Source organism: Polypterus senegalus, chromosome 4 (assembly GCF_016835505.1).
Source record: "Polypterus senegalus isolate Bchr_013 chromosome 4, ASM1683550v1, whole genome shotgun sequence".
NCBI lineage: Eukaryota > Metazoa > Chordata > Cladistia > Polypteriformes > Polypteridae > Polypterus > Polypterus senegalus.
Window position 1 is genome coordinate 234166853 of NC_053157.1, and position 17965 is coordinate 234184817.

General features: G+C 43.2%; 1 protein-coding gene across 1 annotated transcript in view; it reads left to right on the forward strand.

Annotated features, from left to right (window-relative positions):
- The first annotated feature begins 15 nt into the window (after positions 1 to 15).
- Positions 16 to 17965, forward strand: part of LOC120528149 (zinc finger protein 721-like) — a 230053-nt gene continuing 212103 nt past the window's right edge. Inside the window, exons 1-2 of the mRNA XM_039752212.1 lie at positions 16 to 100; positions 14938 to 15442. Of these exons, the coding sequence (XP_039608146.1) occupies positions 15088 to 15442 (355 nt within the window). The 5' untranslated portion in view covers positions 16 to 100; positions 14938 to 15087. The remainder of the gene's footprint in view (positions 101 to 14937; positions 15443 to 17965) is intronic.

The following is a 17965-nucleotide window of genomic DNA, read 5'->3' on the forward strand; positions in this document are numbered from 1 at the left end:
ACTCGGGACTTCCTGTCGCTATTCGATCCGCGTGTCCGGACAGAGCAAAAGAAAAGGAGAACGAGAGAGAAAATAGCGTCGAGTAGGCCGAAGAGTGCATGTGAGTAACGGGATAATCGAGAGGGGTGGTTTTTTGGGGGGCGAGATTAATAATTATGGGAGACCAAAAAGAAAGAAAAGTGGGGTAGAACAAAAGCAGGAATGTCGGGAAAACAACAGCGGCACGGGGCGATGAATCTGGAGAAAGGGAAAATGGAAATGACACTCCGTAAAAGTCCATCGGTTTTAATGGTGAGCGGCGCCTCGTTTTTACTCTTTCGTTTATGTTCATACTGGCCCTGGTCTGGGTTTTGTCGCCATGAGCCGCTCGCCCCGTCCCCTCCTGTCCCCTATTTGTCATTCAGTCTAAGTTTAATGCGCGCAGTTATAACTCACTCCACGTTCGTGTTTGATCGGACCTTTAAAAAGAGGAGATGATTCCCAGAGACATCCAAAAGGCTTTATTGAGGGTAAAAACAGACAAAAAGAAGTGTTAGAAGTTCATTTAATCTTGAACAAGGAAAAATTAACACCGAGGAGGACAGATAACATGGCGGGCAGACTCGTAAAGAGCACTCGGAAATGATAGTCGAGTAAAAGTCGAAATACGATGGTGCTTTAAAGTTAGTAAGCCCTTTAGAATTTACCATATTCCTTAATAAATGAGTCCTAGAGCATCATCAGATTTACACACTTGGCCTGAAAGTAGGTGAAGAGAACACAATTAAACAAATGAAACAAAACTATCATACTGGGCCATTATTTATAAAGGAAAATGACCCGATGTCATAAATTGTGAGTGGCAAAAGTGTGTGGACCTCAATAACTGCAACTAAATGTTTCTGGTTGGTCTTGATCAGTCCTGAACATCGGTTTCAGGTCCTTCCACGACATTTCTATTGGGTTAAGGTCAGGACTTTAACTTGACTCTTCCAAAAACTTTAAAATAAGTTTATTCTTCTTCAACCACTCTTTGCTTTGGTAGAACGGCTTGGGGTCGTTGTCTTCCTGCATGACCCAGTTTCCCTTGAGATGTCGTCCACGCACAGAAGTCCTGACATTTTCGTTTAGAATTTGCATATATAATTCAGAATTCATTTTTCCTGTCCACAATGGTGAGCTGTCCTGGCCCAGATGTAACAAAACCTGCCCAAAGCTTGATAGTACCGCCACCATGTCTCACTGATGGGATGAGGGTCTCATGCAGTGTTTTTCTTTCTCCACGACAGAACGCTTCTCATTTGAACCAAAATGACCTATTTTGGTCTTGTCTGTCCATAAATTGTTACTTCAGTAGCTTTCAGGCTTGTCCACATGCTCTTCAGCAAACTGTTGTTCAGTGTTCTTCTTATGGTGGACTCCTGAAGATTAACATTAACCAATGTGAGAGAGGCTTTGAGTTGGTTAGAAGTCACCCTTGGTTCTTTTGTGACCTCATAGACAAATCCTTTTGTTGGTCGACCACTCCCATGGTTGGTTGGGTGGGTGGGTTGTTTTGGGGAGAAGTAACAACAGCATTTGTTTCTATAGCATGTTTTCAAACAAATGATGTAGCTCATAATGAAGAAAGAAAAATAAGTTTAGGCAATACTAAGTAACAAAGAATAAAGTGAGGACAGGAAAAAAAACAAAAAACTGTAGGGGTTCCAAGACCACCCAGCCCCCCTCTAAGCATTCTACCTAACATAAATGACCTCAATCAGTCATTATGGTTTTCAGGCTTCACATGGAAGAACTTGATGGTGATTGTCATGTGGTCTTCTGGCGTTCAATCCATCAATGGAGGACCTGTGCGGTGCTTTGAGCAGGTGGTGGTGGTGCAGATCAGCACCACAGAAAACCGAAAAAAAGAACAGCAGAGAAAGTAGGGGTTAGTACGGATTACAGAGCGATGAAAATGACAAGTCAGTGCACATACAGAATATCAGGGTTACACTAAAATGAAGCTCTGAGAAAACCCGTTTAAACTAATGAGTTTTTCTCAGTTTGTTAAAATGCTCCACCATATTAGTCTGGCGAGTTTCTATTGGTCGGCTATTCCAGGTGCCTAACAGCAGAAGGCCGCTTCACCACTTCTTTTAAGTTTAGCTCTTAGAATTCTAAGCGGACCCTAATTTGAAGATCTAAGGTTACAATTTGGAGTGTACGGTTAGAGACATTCCACAATCTGAGATTATTGAAGGCTTTGTAAACCATAAGTCGTATTTTAAAGTCAATTCTAAATGGCACCGGTAACCAATGCAGTGATGCTAAGGCTGGGGTGATGTGCTCGGATTTTCTTTTCCTAGTTAAGATTCTGGCAGCTCCATTCTGTGCTCGTGGTAATCGATTGATGATTTTTTTTTTTTTTTTGGGGTGGCCCTGAGAGGAGTGCGTTACAGTAATCTAGTCGACTGAAAACAAAAGCGGGAATTAATTGTTCAGCATCTTGTAAATTTAAAAGTGCTCTTAGTTTTGTTATTTCTTAAGTGAAAAAATGCTGTCCTAGTGGTCTGATTAATATGTGATTTAAAATTCAGGTCCGAGTCAATAGTTACCCCTAAATTCTTTATCTCTGTCTTGAATTTTAATCCTAATAAATCAAGTTTATTTCTAATACCTTCATTATATCCATTTTTGTCAAGATTTCTGTTTTCTCCTTATTTTGTTTGAGAAAATGACTACTCATACATTCAGAAACACAAGTAGGACATTGTGGGTCAGTGAGAGAGGAGAGTCGGGGTCATCAGGCGCTATTGATAAATACAGTTGTGTGTCGTCTGCATAGGCTCTGGTAGCTCACGTTATGCCTTGAGATCGTCTGACCTGATGGAAGCATGGAGATTGAAAAGAGCAGTGGACTCAGGAGAGAACACCATGTAGAATATCAGGGGTCTCCGAGGTAAAATTACCACAATTAACAAAAGAATTTTCTACCTGTCAAGTAGGACTCAAACCAGTTTAAGACCCTGCCAGAGAGGCCCACCTACTGACTAAGAATATTGTGATCAATGGTATTAAGTGCGGCTCTCAGATTTAAGAGGATGAGAACAGATGCATGGCCTCTGTCTCCATTTGCCACAAGTCATTGACTATTTTAACGAGTGCAGTTTCTGTACTGTGATTTGCTCGGTAACTTCATCCATTTGTCCTCTGTCTGTATGTGGGTGGATTGCTGCAGTCCAAACTCCTTAGAGTTGGTTTGGTAGCCTTTCCCAGCGATTCTTTGTTTTTCCTGAGGTCCTATAAACAGGAGTCGCCAACTCTGATCCTTTCTGTATTTCTTCTGAACTACACTCACCTCTTCACTCTTTCTCTTCTTTCCAGCTTCCCACTTCCTCTGAAATCTCAGATCTCATCTGCAAATCCAAGTCATCTACTTGTCAGCTGGACCCCCTGCCTACAGTTTTGGTTAAAGCCTGCCTCCCCTCTCTAGTCCCTCTTATTTCTGCCATCATTCACTCTTCTCTTACTACTGGTATTATTCCCTCATCTTTCAAAACTGCAGCTATAACCCCAATATTAAAAAAAACCTGGTTGTGATCCTACTAATTTCAATCATTTTCGCCCCATTTCTAACTTGCCCTTTATCTCCAAAATTCTTGAAAAAATAGTAGCTATCCAACTTCACACCCACTTGTCTCACAATAATCTATATGAGAAGTTCCAGTCTGGTTTTCGCCCCCTTCATAGTACAGAAACGGCACTTGTTAAAATTACTAATGACCTCCTTATGGCTGCTGATTCTGGTCTAATCACTATTCTCATCCTTCTTGATCTGAGTGCGCCTTTGATACTATTTGTCATACCACTCTCCTTAATAGATTATCTTTGATTGGCATTACTCACACTCCACTTGATTGGTTTAGATCTTACCTCTCAGGCCGCACTCAGTTCATACAGCTTAAAACTTTCACATCCCAACCCACCGCTGTTACTTCTGCTGTGCCCCAAGGCTCTGTCCTGGGGCCTCTTCTTTTTATTATTTACCTTCTTCCCCTTGGCAATATTTTTCGCAAATATAACATTAATTTTCACTGTTATGCTGATGACACCCAGCTCTACCTTGCTGGTAAACCCACCTCCTCTTTTCCACCACCCTCACTTATTGATTGCATTTCTGAAATTAAATCCTGGTTCTCTTCAAATTTTCTTAAATTAAACAGTGACAAAACTGAGGTTCTCCTCATTGGTTCAAAATCATCATTATCCAAAACCAATAATCTTTCTTTTATTATTGATAACTCTGTTGTTTCCCCATCATCTCAGGTCAAGAGTCTGGGTGTCATCCTCGACAGTACTCTATCTTTCCAATGTCACATTAATAACATCACCCGGTCTGCTTCCTTCCACTTACGTAATATTAATCGCATTCGTCCCTCCCTCACTCCTCATACCACTGCCATTCTTGTTCATAGTCTTGTCACTTCTCGGCTGGACTACTGCAATTCACTCCTCTTGGTCTCCCTAATAAATCTCTTCACAAGCTTCAGTTAGTCCAGAATTCTGCAGCACGTATCATCACTGGAATCCCATCTTTTCACCATATTACTCCGGTCTTGCAGCAGCTTCATTGGCTCCCCATCAAGTTTCGTATTGATTTTAACATTCTGCTACTAACTTTTAAGGCCATCCATAACCTCGCACCTCCATATCTGTCTGACCTTCTACATGTTGCCATTCCATCCCGTAACCTTAGATCCTCTTCCTCCACCCATCTGACCGTTCCTCCCTCCCGTCTAACCACCATGGGGAGCAGAGCTTTCAGCCGTTCTGCTCCCAAGCACTGGAACTCATTACCTGCGGATCTCCGAAATATCAAATCATATTCATCTTTCAAATGTAAACTTAAAACACATTTGTTTAAAATGGCTTTTTCTTCTTCCTCCTAATTATAGTGGTTTTGTTTGGTTTTAATTTGTAGATTTTCTGATGTTTTAAGTTGTTTATAATTGTGTTTTGTATTTATTTATTTATTTGTTTGTTCGTTGTCCTTGAGTTCTCTGAAAGGCGCCTTGTATAAATAAAATGTATTATTATTATTATTAACTCCGGTCCTGGAGGACCACCGTGGCAGCAGGTTTTTATTCTAACCCTTTTTTTTTTGTTTTGAATGAGTGCTCTGTTTTTGCTGCTAATGAACTCCTTTTCCATTCATTTAAATTGACTTGTCTTTTAAGATTTGTTCCCCTGAATTTCTTTGCATCGTTCCTCTGAATTGCTTCATTTCTTTCCTTAAATGGCACCCAAACAGAAATGAAATGTGAAGTGAGGGAGCCAAGAGGAGACCAACTAAGTCAGGGCCTCAAACTCCAACCAGTTGCTTAATGAGGTGACAATTCCTGTCGTTCATTAAACCAGTTCTTTAATTCCGTGGCTTGTTGCTGCTCTCGTGGTGCATTAGCAGACATTTCTGACATTGCGGATTTTCTCTTTTCTAAGAGCACTGCATGGTCAAATGTTTTGTGGACCTGAGCAGATCGACATTCCTGAGACCTTCACCTTTCTTTATTTTCAGATATTGTATGATGGACACCAGTTGTTTTGGCTCATTTTGTATCTCATTTATTGTTTGGCTGCTAAATAAGGAAAAAGAAACAATGAAGGGGTCCGAGTCTTCAAGAGCAAATCAATGAAAAGGAATGTAAAAGGAGTTAATTAGCAGCAAAAACAGGTCACTAATTAAGAAAAGGGTTAGAATGAAAACCTGCAACTAAGGTGGTCCTCCAGGACTGGATTTGGCGACCCCTGCTCTGAAATGTCCTTTTGTCCGTGGCCTGCCACACTGATACAGCACAAGTGGGTTGGAAGATGAAGCCCTTCATTGGACCCTGTTGTTTCACAACTGGTTGTCATCGCTTTGACGGACAACGCTGGTCTCTAATCTAACCTCCCAATTACCTGCCAGCTTCACATACGTTTGCTACTCCCAGATATGTAATACGGTTTGTTTCCGCAATACATAAATGACCTCAAGTATGATATTTGTGTCTCATTTGCTTAAGTTGGGTTCTCCATATCTACTTTTTGCACTTGTGTTAATATCTGATGAAATTTTAAGTCAAATATTTGGCAACATTGGGACAATTCTGAAGGTTTCGCTGCCTTTCAAGCTGCAGCATACTTTTGGCAAGATTTTACTTTCACTAAAGTTGCAAGTACTGTAGAAGCAGACTGGCACGGGCACCCTGAGCCCCAAAGAAGGCATGCGGAGTCTTGGGACAGGCAGCAGATTCAGGAGCACATACAGACGGAATGAGCGATTAGCGAATATGCCGATCTTGTATTTATTACAATTCTTATCAAAAGTTTCCCCTCAATCGATTTCACTCAACACTCCTATCTGACTCCAATTTCCCACGGCCTTGACTCTCCCTCTCATTAATTCTACCCTCGTTACCTAGCTTGATGAACAGGGCACTCCATCAAATTCTTCAAGGCCATCCCTCCCTTCCAGGGGCCCGGCAAGTACCTGCCACCATTATTTGCAGCCGTCAGCCCTCACTAGCCACCTGGAGAGATGGTGGTGGGCGCTGCTTGTTGGCCTCTCTTTGCATACTTGAACTTGAGTCATAAAATATTTGGTTTCTCGCTTGCTAAGAAAAGTAAAAATTCCACAGCCACAAGCCGTTTTGTGACTTTTCCCTTAGTATACTAACTTGCATTAGGATAATTCATACATGCCTAAGATTGTGTTTGAATATATGCAAATCATCAACTTTAAGAATATAGTTTTATTTTATATATATATATATATATATATATATATATATATATATATATATATATATATATATATATATATATATATATATATATATATATATATATATATATATCTCAAAAGAATTAAAGGAACACTTTTTAATCAGAGTATAGCATAAAGCCAATGAAACTTCTGGGATATTAATCTGGTCAGTTAAGTAGCAGAGGGGGTTGTTAATCAGTTTCAGCTGCTGTGGTGTTAATGAAATTAACAACAGATGCACTAGAGGGGCAACAATGAGATGACCCCCAAAACAGGAATGGTTTAACAGGTGGAGGCCACTGACTTTTTCCCTCCTCATCTTTTCTGACTGTTTCTTCACTAGTTTCACATTTGGCTACAGTCAGTGTCACTACTGGTAGCATGAGGCGATACCTGGACCCTACAGAGGTTGCACAGGTAGTCCAACTTCTCCAGGATGGCACATCAATACGTGTCATTGCCAGAAGGTTTGCTGTGTCTCCCTGCACAGTCTCAAGGGCATGGAGGAGATTCTAGGAGACAAGCAGTTACTCTAGTAGAGCTGGAGAGGGCCATAGAAGGTCCATATCCCATCAGCAGGACCAGTATCTGCTGCTTTGGGCAAGGAGGAACAGGATGAGCACTGCCAGAGCCCTACAAAATGACCTCCAGCAGGCCACTGGTGTGAATGTCTCTGACCAAACAACCAGAAAGACTTCATGAGGGTGACCCAAGGGCCCCATGTCCTCTAATGGGCCCTGAGCTCACTGCCCAGCAGCGTGCAGCTCGATTGGCATTCGCCATAGAATACCAGAATTGGCAGATGCACCACTGGTGCCCTGTGCTTTTTACAGATGAGAGCAGGTTCACCCTGAGCACGTGACGGAAGTGAAAGGGTCTGGAGAAGCCATGGAGAACCTTATGCTGCCTGAAACATCATTCAGCAGTTTGGTGGTGGGTTAATGATTGTCTGGGGAGGCATATCCATGGAGGGTCACACAGACCGCTACAGGCTTGACAAAGGCACCTTGGCTGCCATTAGGTATCAGGATGAAATCCTTGGACCCATTGTCAGACCCTATGCTGGTACAGTGGCTCCTGGTGCACGACAATTCCTGGCCTCATGTGGTGAGAGTATGCAGGCAGTTCCTGGACGATGAAGGAATTGATACCATTGACTGGCCACCACACTTTCCTGACCTAAATCCAATAGAACACCTCTGGGACATTATGTTTTGGTCCATCCAATGCCACCAGGTTGCACCTCAGACTGTCCAGGAGCTCAGTGATGCCCTGGTCCAGATCTGGGAGGAGATCCCCCACAACACCATCTGTCATCTCATTAGAAGCATGCACCGATGTTGTCAGGCATGTATACAAGAACACAGGGGCCATACAAAGTGCTGCGTACAATTTGGAGTTGCTGCAATTCAATTTGGGCAAAATGGACTAGCCTGCCACATAATGTCTTCACTCTGATTTTTGGGGCGTCTTTGAATTCAGGGCTCTGTAGGTCGATCATTTTCATTTCCATCAAACAATGTGGCATCCTTTCGTTCCTAACTCATTACCCAGTCTATATCAGTATAGATATCCAGGAGGATTTCTTTTTCCCATTGAGATCTGATGTGTTTTCAAAGTGTTCCTTTAATTTTTTTGAGCAGTTTATATATACAGTGGTGTGAAAAACTATTTGCCCTCTTCCTGATTTCTTATTCTTTTGCATGTTTGTCACACAAAATGTTTCTGATCATCAAACACATTTAACCATTAGTCAAATATAACACAAGTAAACACAAATTGCAGTTTTTAAATGATGGTTTTTATTATTTAGGGAGAAAAAAATCCAAACCTACATGGCCCTGTGTGAAAAAGTAATTGCCCCCTTGTTCAAAAATCACCTAACTGTGGTGTATCACACCTGAGTTCAATTTCCGTAGCCACCCCCAGGCCTGATTACTGCCACACCTGTTTCAATCAAGAAATCACTTCAATAGGAGCTGCCTGACACAGAGAAGTAGACCAAAAGCACCTCAAAAGCTAGACATCATGCCAAGATCCAAAGAAATTCAGGAACAAATGAGAACAGAAGTAATTGAGATCTATCAGTCTGGTAAAGGTTATAAAGCCATTTCTAAAGCTTTGGGACTCCAGCGAACCACAGTGAGAGCCATTATCCACAAATGGCAAAAACATGGAACAGTGGTGAACCTTCCCAGGAGTGGCCGGCCGACCAAAATTACCCCAAGAGCGCAGAGACGACTCATCCGAGAGGTCACAAAGACCCCAGGACAACGCGTCTAAAGAACTGCAGGCCTCACTTGCCTCAATTAAGGTCAGTGTTCACGACTCCACCATAAGAAAGAGACTGGGCAAAACGGCCTGCATGGCAGATTTCCAAGACGAAACCACTGTTAAGCAAAAAGAACATTAGGGCTCGTCTCAATTTTGCTAAGAAACATCTCAATGATTGCCAAGACTTTTGGGAAAATACCTTGTGGACTGATGAGACAAAAGTTGAACTTTTGGAAGGCAAATGTCCCGTTACATCTGGTGAAAAGGAACACAGCATTTCAGAAAAAGAACATCATACCAACAGTAAAATATGGTGGTGGTAGTGTGATGGTCTGGGGTTGTTTTGCTGCTTCAGGACCTGGAAGGCTTGCTGTGATAGATGGAACCATGAATTCTACTGTCTACCAAAAATCCTGAAGGAGAATGTCCGCCATCTGTTCGTCAACTCAAGCTGAAGCGATCTTGGGTGCTGCAACAGGACAATGACCCAAAACACACCAGCAAATCCACCTCTGAATGGCTGAAGAAAACAAAATGAAGACTTTGGAGTGGCCTAGTCAAAGTCCTGACCTGAATCCAATTGAGATGCTATGGCATGACCTTAAAAAGGCGGTTCATGCTAGAAAACCCTCAAATAAAGCTGAATTACAACAATTCTGCAAAGATGAGTGGGCCAAAATTCCTCCAGAGCGCTGTAAAAGACTCATTGCAAGTTATCGCAAACGCTTGATTGCAGTTATTGCTGCTAAGGGTGGCCCAACCAGTTATTAGGTTCAGGGGCAATTACTTTTTCACACAGGGCCATGTAGGTTTGGATTTTTTTCTCCCTAAATAATAAAACCATCATTTAAAAACTTCATTCTGTGTTTACTTGTGTTATATTTGACCAATGGTTAAATGTGTTTGATGATCAGAAACATTTTGTGTCACAAACATGCAAAAGAATAAGAAATCAGGAAGGGGGCAAATAGTTTTTCACACCACTGTATGTATATATGTATATATATGTATATATGTGTATATATATATATATATATATATATATATATATATATATATATATATATATACTTCTCTTCAGGAGCAGAGAATTTCAGAGGGAGAGAGAGATCGCTCGCAAAGAAAAGCAAACAATCAAAAAATCAATACGTGGGCTTTTAAGTTTGCCGCGGCATTTTTTAGAGGAGCGTCAGTATCTTCTAAGCAAACAGCCTCTGTGCAAACAGCCCCTCTGCTCACATCTGCTCCGGCAGGCGCAGAGAACATCAGAGAGAGAGAGCGAGATTAAAGCAAACCATCAAAAAATCAATACGTGTGCTTTTGGAAGCACCTCGATAAAGCGGCATTTCTTAGATGTGCGTCCGTATCCACTAGGCAAACAGCTTCTGTGCAAACTGCCCCTCTGCTCACAGCCCCTCCGTCAGGCGCAGAGAATGTCAGAGAGAATGAGAGAGGTAGAGACAAGCAAACAATCAAGCTGCGCGCGGGATGCATATCTTATAGCATTGAGGAGTTTTAGTTAATATGTAATACGTGCTCTGATTGGGTAGCTTCTAAGCCATTTGCCAATAGCGTCCCTTGTATGAAATCAACTGGGCAAACAAACTGAGGAAGCGTGTACCATAAATTAAAAGACCCATTGTCCACAGAAATCCGCAAACCAACGGAAAATCTGTGATATATATTTAGATATGATTACATTTAAAATCCGCGATAGAGTGAAGCTGCGAAAGTCGAAGTGCGATATAGCGAGGGATTTCTGTATATATATAAAAATTATGAACAGAATCGGTGACAAAGGGCAGCCCTGGCGGAGTCCGACTCTCAATGGAAACGGGTTCGACTTACTGCCGGCAATGCGGACCAAGCTCTGACACCGGTTGTACAGGGACTGAACAGCTCTTATCAGGGGGTCCGGTACCCCATACTCCCGGAGCACCCCACAGGATTCCCTGAGGGACACGGTCGAATGCCTTTTCCAAGTCCACAAAACACATGTAGACCGGTTGGGCAAACTCCCATGCACTCTCCAGGACCTGCTAAGGGTGAAGAGCTGGTCCACTGTTCCACGACCAGGACGAAAACCACACTGTTCCTCCTGAATCCGAGGTTCAACCATCCAATGGAACCTCCTCTCCAGAACCCCAATAGACTTTTCCAGGGAGGCTGAGGAGTGTGATCCCTCTATAGTTGGAACACACCCTCTGGTCCCCTTTTTAAAGAGGGGGACCACCACCCCGGTCTGCCAATCCAGAGGCACTGTCCCGATGTCCATGCGATGTTGCAGAGGCGTGTCAACCAAGACAGTCCTACAATCCAGAGCCTTAAGGAACTCGGGCGATCTCATCCACCCGGGGCCCTGCCACCAAGGAGTTTTTTGACCACCTCGGTGACTTCAGTCCCAGAGATGGGAGAGCCCACCTCAGAGTTCCCAGGCTCTGCTTCCTCATTGGAAGGCATGTTAGTGGGATTGAGGAGGTCTTCGAAGTACTCCTCCCACCGACCCTAACGTCCGAGTCGAGGTCAGCAGCGCACCATCCCCACCATATCACGGTGTTGACACTGCACTGCTTCCCCTCCTGAGACGCCGGACGGTGGACCAGAATCTCCTCGAAGCCGTCCGAAAGTCGTTCTCCATGGCCTCTCCAAACTCCTCCCATGCCCGAGTTTTGCCTCAGCAACAACCGAAGCAGCGTTCGCTTGGCCTGCGGTACCTATCAGCTGCCTCCAGAGACCCACAGGACAAAAAAGTCCTATAGGACTCCTTCTTCAGCTTGACGGCATCCCTCACCGCCAGTGTCCACCAACGGGTTCGGGGATTGCCGCCATGACAGGCACCGACCACCTTGCGGCCACAGCTCCGGTCAGCCGCCTCAACAATAGAGGCACGGAACATGGCCCATTGGACTCAATGTCCCCACCTCCCTCGGGGCGTGGTTGAAGTTCTGCCGAGGTGGGAGTTGAAGCTACTTCTGACAGGGGACTCTGCCAGCCGTTCCCAGCAGACCCTCACAACACGTTTGGGCCTACCAGGTCTGACCGGCATCTTCCCCCACCATCGAAGCCAACTCACCACCAGGTGGTGATCAGTTGACAGCTCCGCCCCTCTCTTCACCCGAGTGTCCAAGACATATGGCGCAAGTCCGACACGACCACAAAGTCGATCATCGACCTGAGGCCTAGGGTGTCCTGGTGCCAAGTGCACATATGAACACCCTTATGCTTGAACATGGTGTTCGTTATGGACAATCCGTGATGAGCACAGAAGTCCAATAACAAAACACCGCTCGGGTTCAGATCGGGGGGGCCATTCCTCCCAATCACGCCTTCCAGGTCTCACTGTCATTGCCCACGAGCATTGAAGTCTCCCAGCAAAACGAGGGAATCCCCAGAAGGTATGCCCTCTAGCACCCCTCCAGAGACTCCAAAAGGGTGGATACTCCAAACTGCTGTTCAAGCGCGACACGCACAAACAACAGTCAGGACCCTTCCCCCCCAGCCGAAGGCCGAGGTAGGCTACCCTCTCGTCCACCGGGGTAAACCCCAATGCACAGGCTCCAAGTCGGGGGGCAATAAGTATGCCCACACCCGCTTCGCTCATCTCACCGGGGGCAACTCCAGAGTGGTAGAGAGTCCAACCCCTCTCAAGGAGATTGGTTCCAGAGTCCAAGCTGTGCGTCGAGTTGAGTCCGACTATATCTAGCCGGAGCCTCTCGACCTCGGCACTAGCTCAGGCTCCTTCCCCTTCAGAGAGGTGACATTCCACGTCCCAAGAGCCAGTTTCTGTAGCCGAGGATCAGACCGCCAAGGTCCCCACCTCCGGCCACCACCCAACTCGCACTGCACCCAACCTCCTTGGTCCCTCCCATAGGTGGTGAGCCCATGGGAAGGGGAACCCATGTTACCTCTTCGGGCTTTGCCCGGCCGAGCCCCATGGGTGCAGGCAAAGCCACCAGGCGCTCGCCATCGAGCCCCACCTCCAGGCCGGGCTCCATAGGGGGGCCCCGGTGACCCGCGTCCGGGCAAGAGAAAACACTGTCCAAGGTTTTTTGTTCTTTATAGGAGGTTTGGTTGAACCGCTCTTTGTCTCATCCCTCACCTAGGACCAGTTTGCCTTGGGTGGCCCTACCAGGAGCATAAAGCCCCGGACAGCAGATCTCCTAGGATCATTGGGACACGCAAACCCCTCCACCACGATAAGGTGGTGATTCGAGGTGGGGAACCGTTTAATGTGGTGAAGCAAAATGCCGACATTCAAATGCATTCGTGGTACATTTTTTATTCAAGCTTCGCATATTCCCCATCGTAATGACACGATACGTTTTAAAACTCTCACATTTACCATCTTCTGCGCCGTCTTTTTCACAACAACATCAGAATGTGTGGCGTCATATTTGTGCCACTGAGGAAAAAAAAGTTAGGGACACAGAGAAAAGGTCTCAGTTGTGATTTAAGTGGAAATCTCTGCTTTAATCTCAAAACGTCCATTTTAACTTTGTAGTTTATTTATTATTAAAGTTGACCGTCGTAAACGTCATCTTAAAACTGACCCAGCTGTTAATCGCTATGTTGTTTGCCCAGAGGGGACTGGGCGGTCTCTTGGTCTGGAATCCCTACAGATTTTATTTTTTTTCTCCAGCCTCTGGAGTTTTTCTTTTTGTTTTTTCTGTCCACCCTGACCTTACTTATTCTATGTTAATTAATGTTGACTTATGTTTATTTTTTATTGTCTTCTATTCTTCATTTTGTAAATCACTTTGAGCTACATTTTTTGTATGAAAATGTGCTATATAAATAAATGTTGTGGTTGTTCCTCCTGAACTGACAGCAGTGGCCAGCAGCAATAGATCACCACACAGAACAGAAGTGTAACGCAAACACGAGGGTGGGGGGCGTGGAAAGTGGGAGGAGCCACAAGAGATGCAGCTGACAGAGGCGTCGGCTTATTGGCCTCAGAATGTCTCCGGTCGCTGAATCTGTCCGAGGAGGCCTGAAACTGGACTGTATTGGAAAATTGAGGCATGGAGAATGTGCACGTGTACAATTTTCATCATTTTAGCTATGTACGCCACCACAATGGATCTGAAATTTTGCAACCATTATGTGACTGAGGTGTAGACATTCAGCTTTAATTTAAGACGTTTACCAAAAATAATATATGAGCCTTTTAGGAATGATGGACATTTTTCTGCATAGACCCCACCTTACCAGCACCTGAAGACAGCGGGCAGTAAAGGCCTGGCAGAGCATTAGCACTGGAGATGGCCGTGAGTTCAGACTTCATGTAGTCATTGACTTGAAAGGACTTTCAACCGAATATTGACAATGATCATTATATTTATGGTTAGGTTAGTTTGTCCAAATACATTTGAGCCCCTGAAAATGGGGGTCTATGCCTAAAAATGGCTGCCGTTCCAAAACGGCTCATATGGTATATTTGTTAAACCCCTTGAACTAAAGCCAAAGTCTACACTTCAATCCCATCTTAATTGCTTAATTTCACAAAGCACCAAAATTATCAAAATTGTGTCACCGTCCACATATTTATGGACCCAACTGTATCGATGTATCACAGTCCGAGTCTCTTTAAAATGGTGGTCTTAGTTTAGGGCTGACCCGACCTTTGGATTGTTCAGCATTGTTTTGATTAGGCCTGTGCTGCTGCTATTTGATGGTCTAAGTGTCCTCGACTTTGTCTTGATCAGTAGGGTTTCTCATCTTTTGCAGGCAGGTATTCACTTCACTTCTTTCACTTCTCGGGCTAATATGGATGATTAAAGCATTTCAAATCTCACATACAACTGAATTGGTGGTTTTCTATGTTTTGGTTAAATTGCTTGCACTCTTGTTGCTTTCAGTGACTTTATGAAGTAATTCTGTCACTTTTATTTTCAAAGGGAGCCTCCTTCCCAGTTCTTCCCAGTTCCCATGACCATGCAGTGAGATGTGTGTGATGGTCTCCAGACCGGGGCTGTCCATGTAAGCAAGGAATCTAAGAAGAGAAGACCACACACCCTTGAGGAGAAAAGAAGAGTTTAACACGGGACATGGCCTTGGCAGAAGAGGATATCATGGATGAAAAACTGGCCCACGTTAAGCAAGAGGACTGTGAGTGGGGTGCAGCAGAGCCTTTCTATATCAAACTGGAGAATTGTGAAACAGGAATTTCAGTTTTTAAAGAGGAGGATTCCAAGGACCACATTGCCAATATTAAATCTGAGGAACTGGAAGGTAATTGTGAAGTCTCTCATTCTAATTTACAGTCTTGGAACACTACATTTGGAGAAGTGGCTACCGAGCAGAACTCCGCCAAACTGAAATCAGAGTTAACAGAGTTTGAAGAGAAAATCAAGAGAGAAGAAGGTGAAGAAGAGCAGTCGTCATCTTGGAGCATTGGAATGAGTAAGTAATGGGATGAAATACAAACGAGAGGGAAAATAGTAACATTTACAGGTTCTAACTGTGGTTGTCTTGGCATTTTTAGGTGGCCTAAAATGGTAGCAGATTACATGTTTGTTTGAAGTTGAGAGCAAGTGATGTGGCGCGTGATGCTTACCAATAGCTAAACCTCACAAATAATACATTCAATCAATCAATCAATCAACATTTATTTATATAGCACATATTCATACAAAAAAAATGTAGCTCAAAGTGCTTTACAAAATGAATAGAAAAATAGAAGACACAATAAAAAATAAACATAAGTCAACATTAATTAACATAGAATAAGAGTAAGGTCCGATGGCCAGGGTGGACAGAAAAAACAAAAAAAAACTCCAAAGGCTGGAGAAAAAAATAAAATCTGTAGGGGTTCCAGACCAAGAGACCACCCAGTCCCCTCTGGGCAATCTACCTAACATAAGTCAAACAGTCCTCTTTGTATTTAGGGTTTTCATGGAAGGACCTGATGATGATGGTCACATAGACTTCTTGCTTTAAGTCCATCAATGTTGGTGCATCATGATGCTTTGAGTAGGTGGTGGTGGCGCAGCTGGTCTGATACAAAGTGTCCAGCACTGGACTTTCTGCACATACAGTTCTGATTTTAGTAATGAAATATTGTGTTCTACTTAATTTAAAAATTTATTGAACATTTCCTCAGTTGTGCTACAGTTAAGGCATAAATTATGCAAAAAAAAAGAAGTCAATCTGGACGTCTGTGCAGTTTAATCTGCCAGAGAGATTTTTTTTTAAGATCATCAGACTTGCAGTGGTAAATTTGATTTCAACTGAGGAAATCGTCTTTGAGTTTTGTTTCCACAGATTCACATCCTCACACAATTTTTTTCTTTTTATACTTACAGTGCTGTTTATATAATATACACATTTTGAATGTGTAGGGAAAATACAGTGATTCAGTATGCATTTAGAATGGTAATGTACAAGGCGGTGGGACTCAAATTCAATTTAGAGCAATTCTCATTTAGTCACCATCCAAATTCTTCCTTGTGAGAGCCAGTATACTTGTCCCAGTGCTTCTTCCATTCCCCAAAACATTTCCGGTACTGACCTTTTGTTTGCATGTCCAGCTCCTCCTAGACTTTTTATCTTTGATTTCCAACATGATAAAAAATTGTCCTCTCTTCTGCCTCCATTTTAATTTTGTTGCAGGTGAAAGTCACAAGAAGTGAGATCTAATGAATACGGGAGGTGTGAAACAACAACCTCATAGAGTTTGGTGATTGTATTATCGTGGTATTCCCCTCTACTTACCCTTTACCTAGGGGTAAGTGTACTCATCAAGTTCGTTATTGGGTTGGTCTACTGTTGCACCTTAAGATTAACACACACACACACATAGATATAAACATACACACAGAATCTCAACAGTGCCCTATAAATGACACACACACACAGGCTGATTAACCTTTAGCACTTCAAACCACACAAGTGCCTTATGAATTACACAGCCTGTCACTCTCTCAGCACTTCATGAGACTTACTTATTATCGGCATGAACCACATACGATCTTTTAAAGACCTAAATATTACTTTTTGTCTCCAAGAATACATTTAAACATACAAAGGCTCAGCATCCTTGACTATAGGCCATTTATCAGCCAAGAATACCTTACTTTACATACCATTCCCTACTTTTGGGTGGAGCTCACACCCTCAGCCTTCATAAACCTCATAGCACAGATCATATTGCAAATCTCCGGCTGCAACAGGTGCTCAAAGAAATCGAGCTTATTATTTCATTCACTCTATAGACATTAAGACAAATCATAGAAAGTTAAAAGCAGCAATGGTATTTAAAACAGGAATAATAATAACACCATTGGAGCAAAGAATATTAGAAAATAGAACTGATAGTGAAGTCTGGATATACAGTACACATAGCTATACACATACACACTGACATCTCAACAGTGCCCTATGCATGATACACACACATCTGATTAAACTCTAGTAATTTAAACCACACAAGTGCCTTATGGATAACACAGCCTGTCACTCTCTTAGCACTTCAAGAGACTTACTTATTATCGGCACGAACACCAAACCATTTTTTAATGATATCTCAGACCTAAATATTACTTTTGGTCTCCAAGAATACATTTAAACATACAAAAGCTCAGCACTCTTGACTATAGGCCATTTATCAGCCAAGAATGCCTTACTGTATGTCCTGTTCCCTACTTTTGGGTGTAGCTCTCACCCTCAGCCTTAATAAACCTCGCAGCAGAGAGCATATGGCAAACCTTCAGCTGCACCAGGTGCTCAAAGAAATCTACCTTATTACTTCAGTCACTCTATAGACATGAAGAGAAAGCACTGTTTCAAGACATCTTTTCTGCTGTTTACCCACAGACACCTCAGCAGTTCAGTGTAATGTTACTGTCTGTCTGGGGATTAACTGTGTTAGTGTTGAAAAACACAATCATTGTTACCTTGATGTTTGACATAACTTCGTCTTGTAGA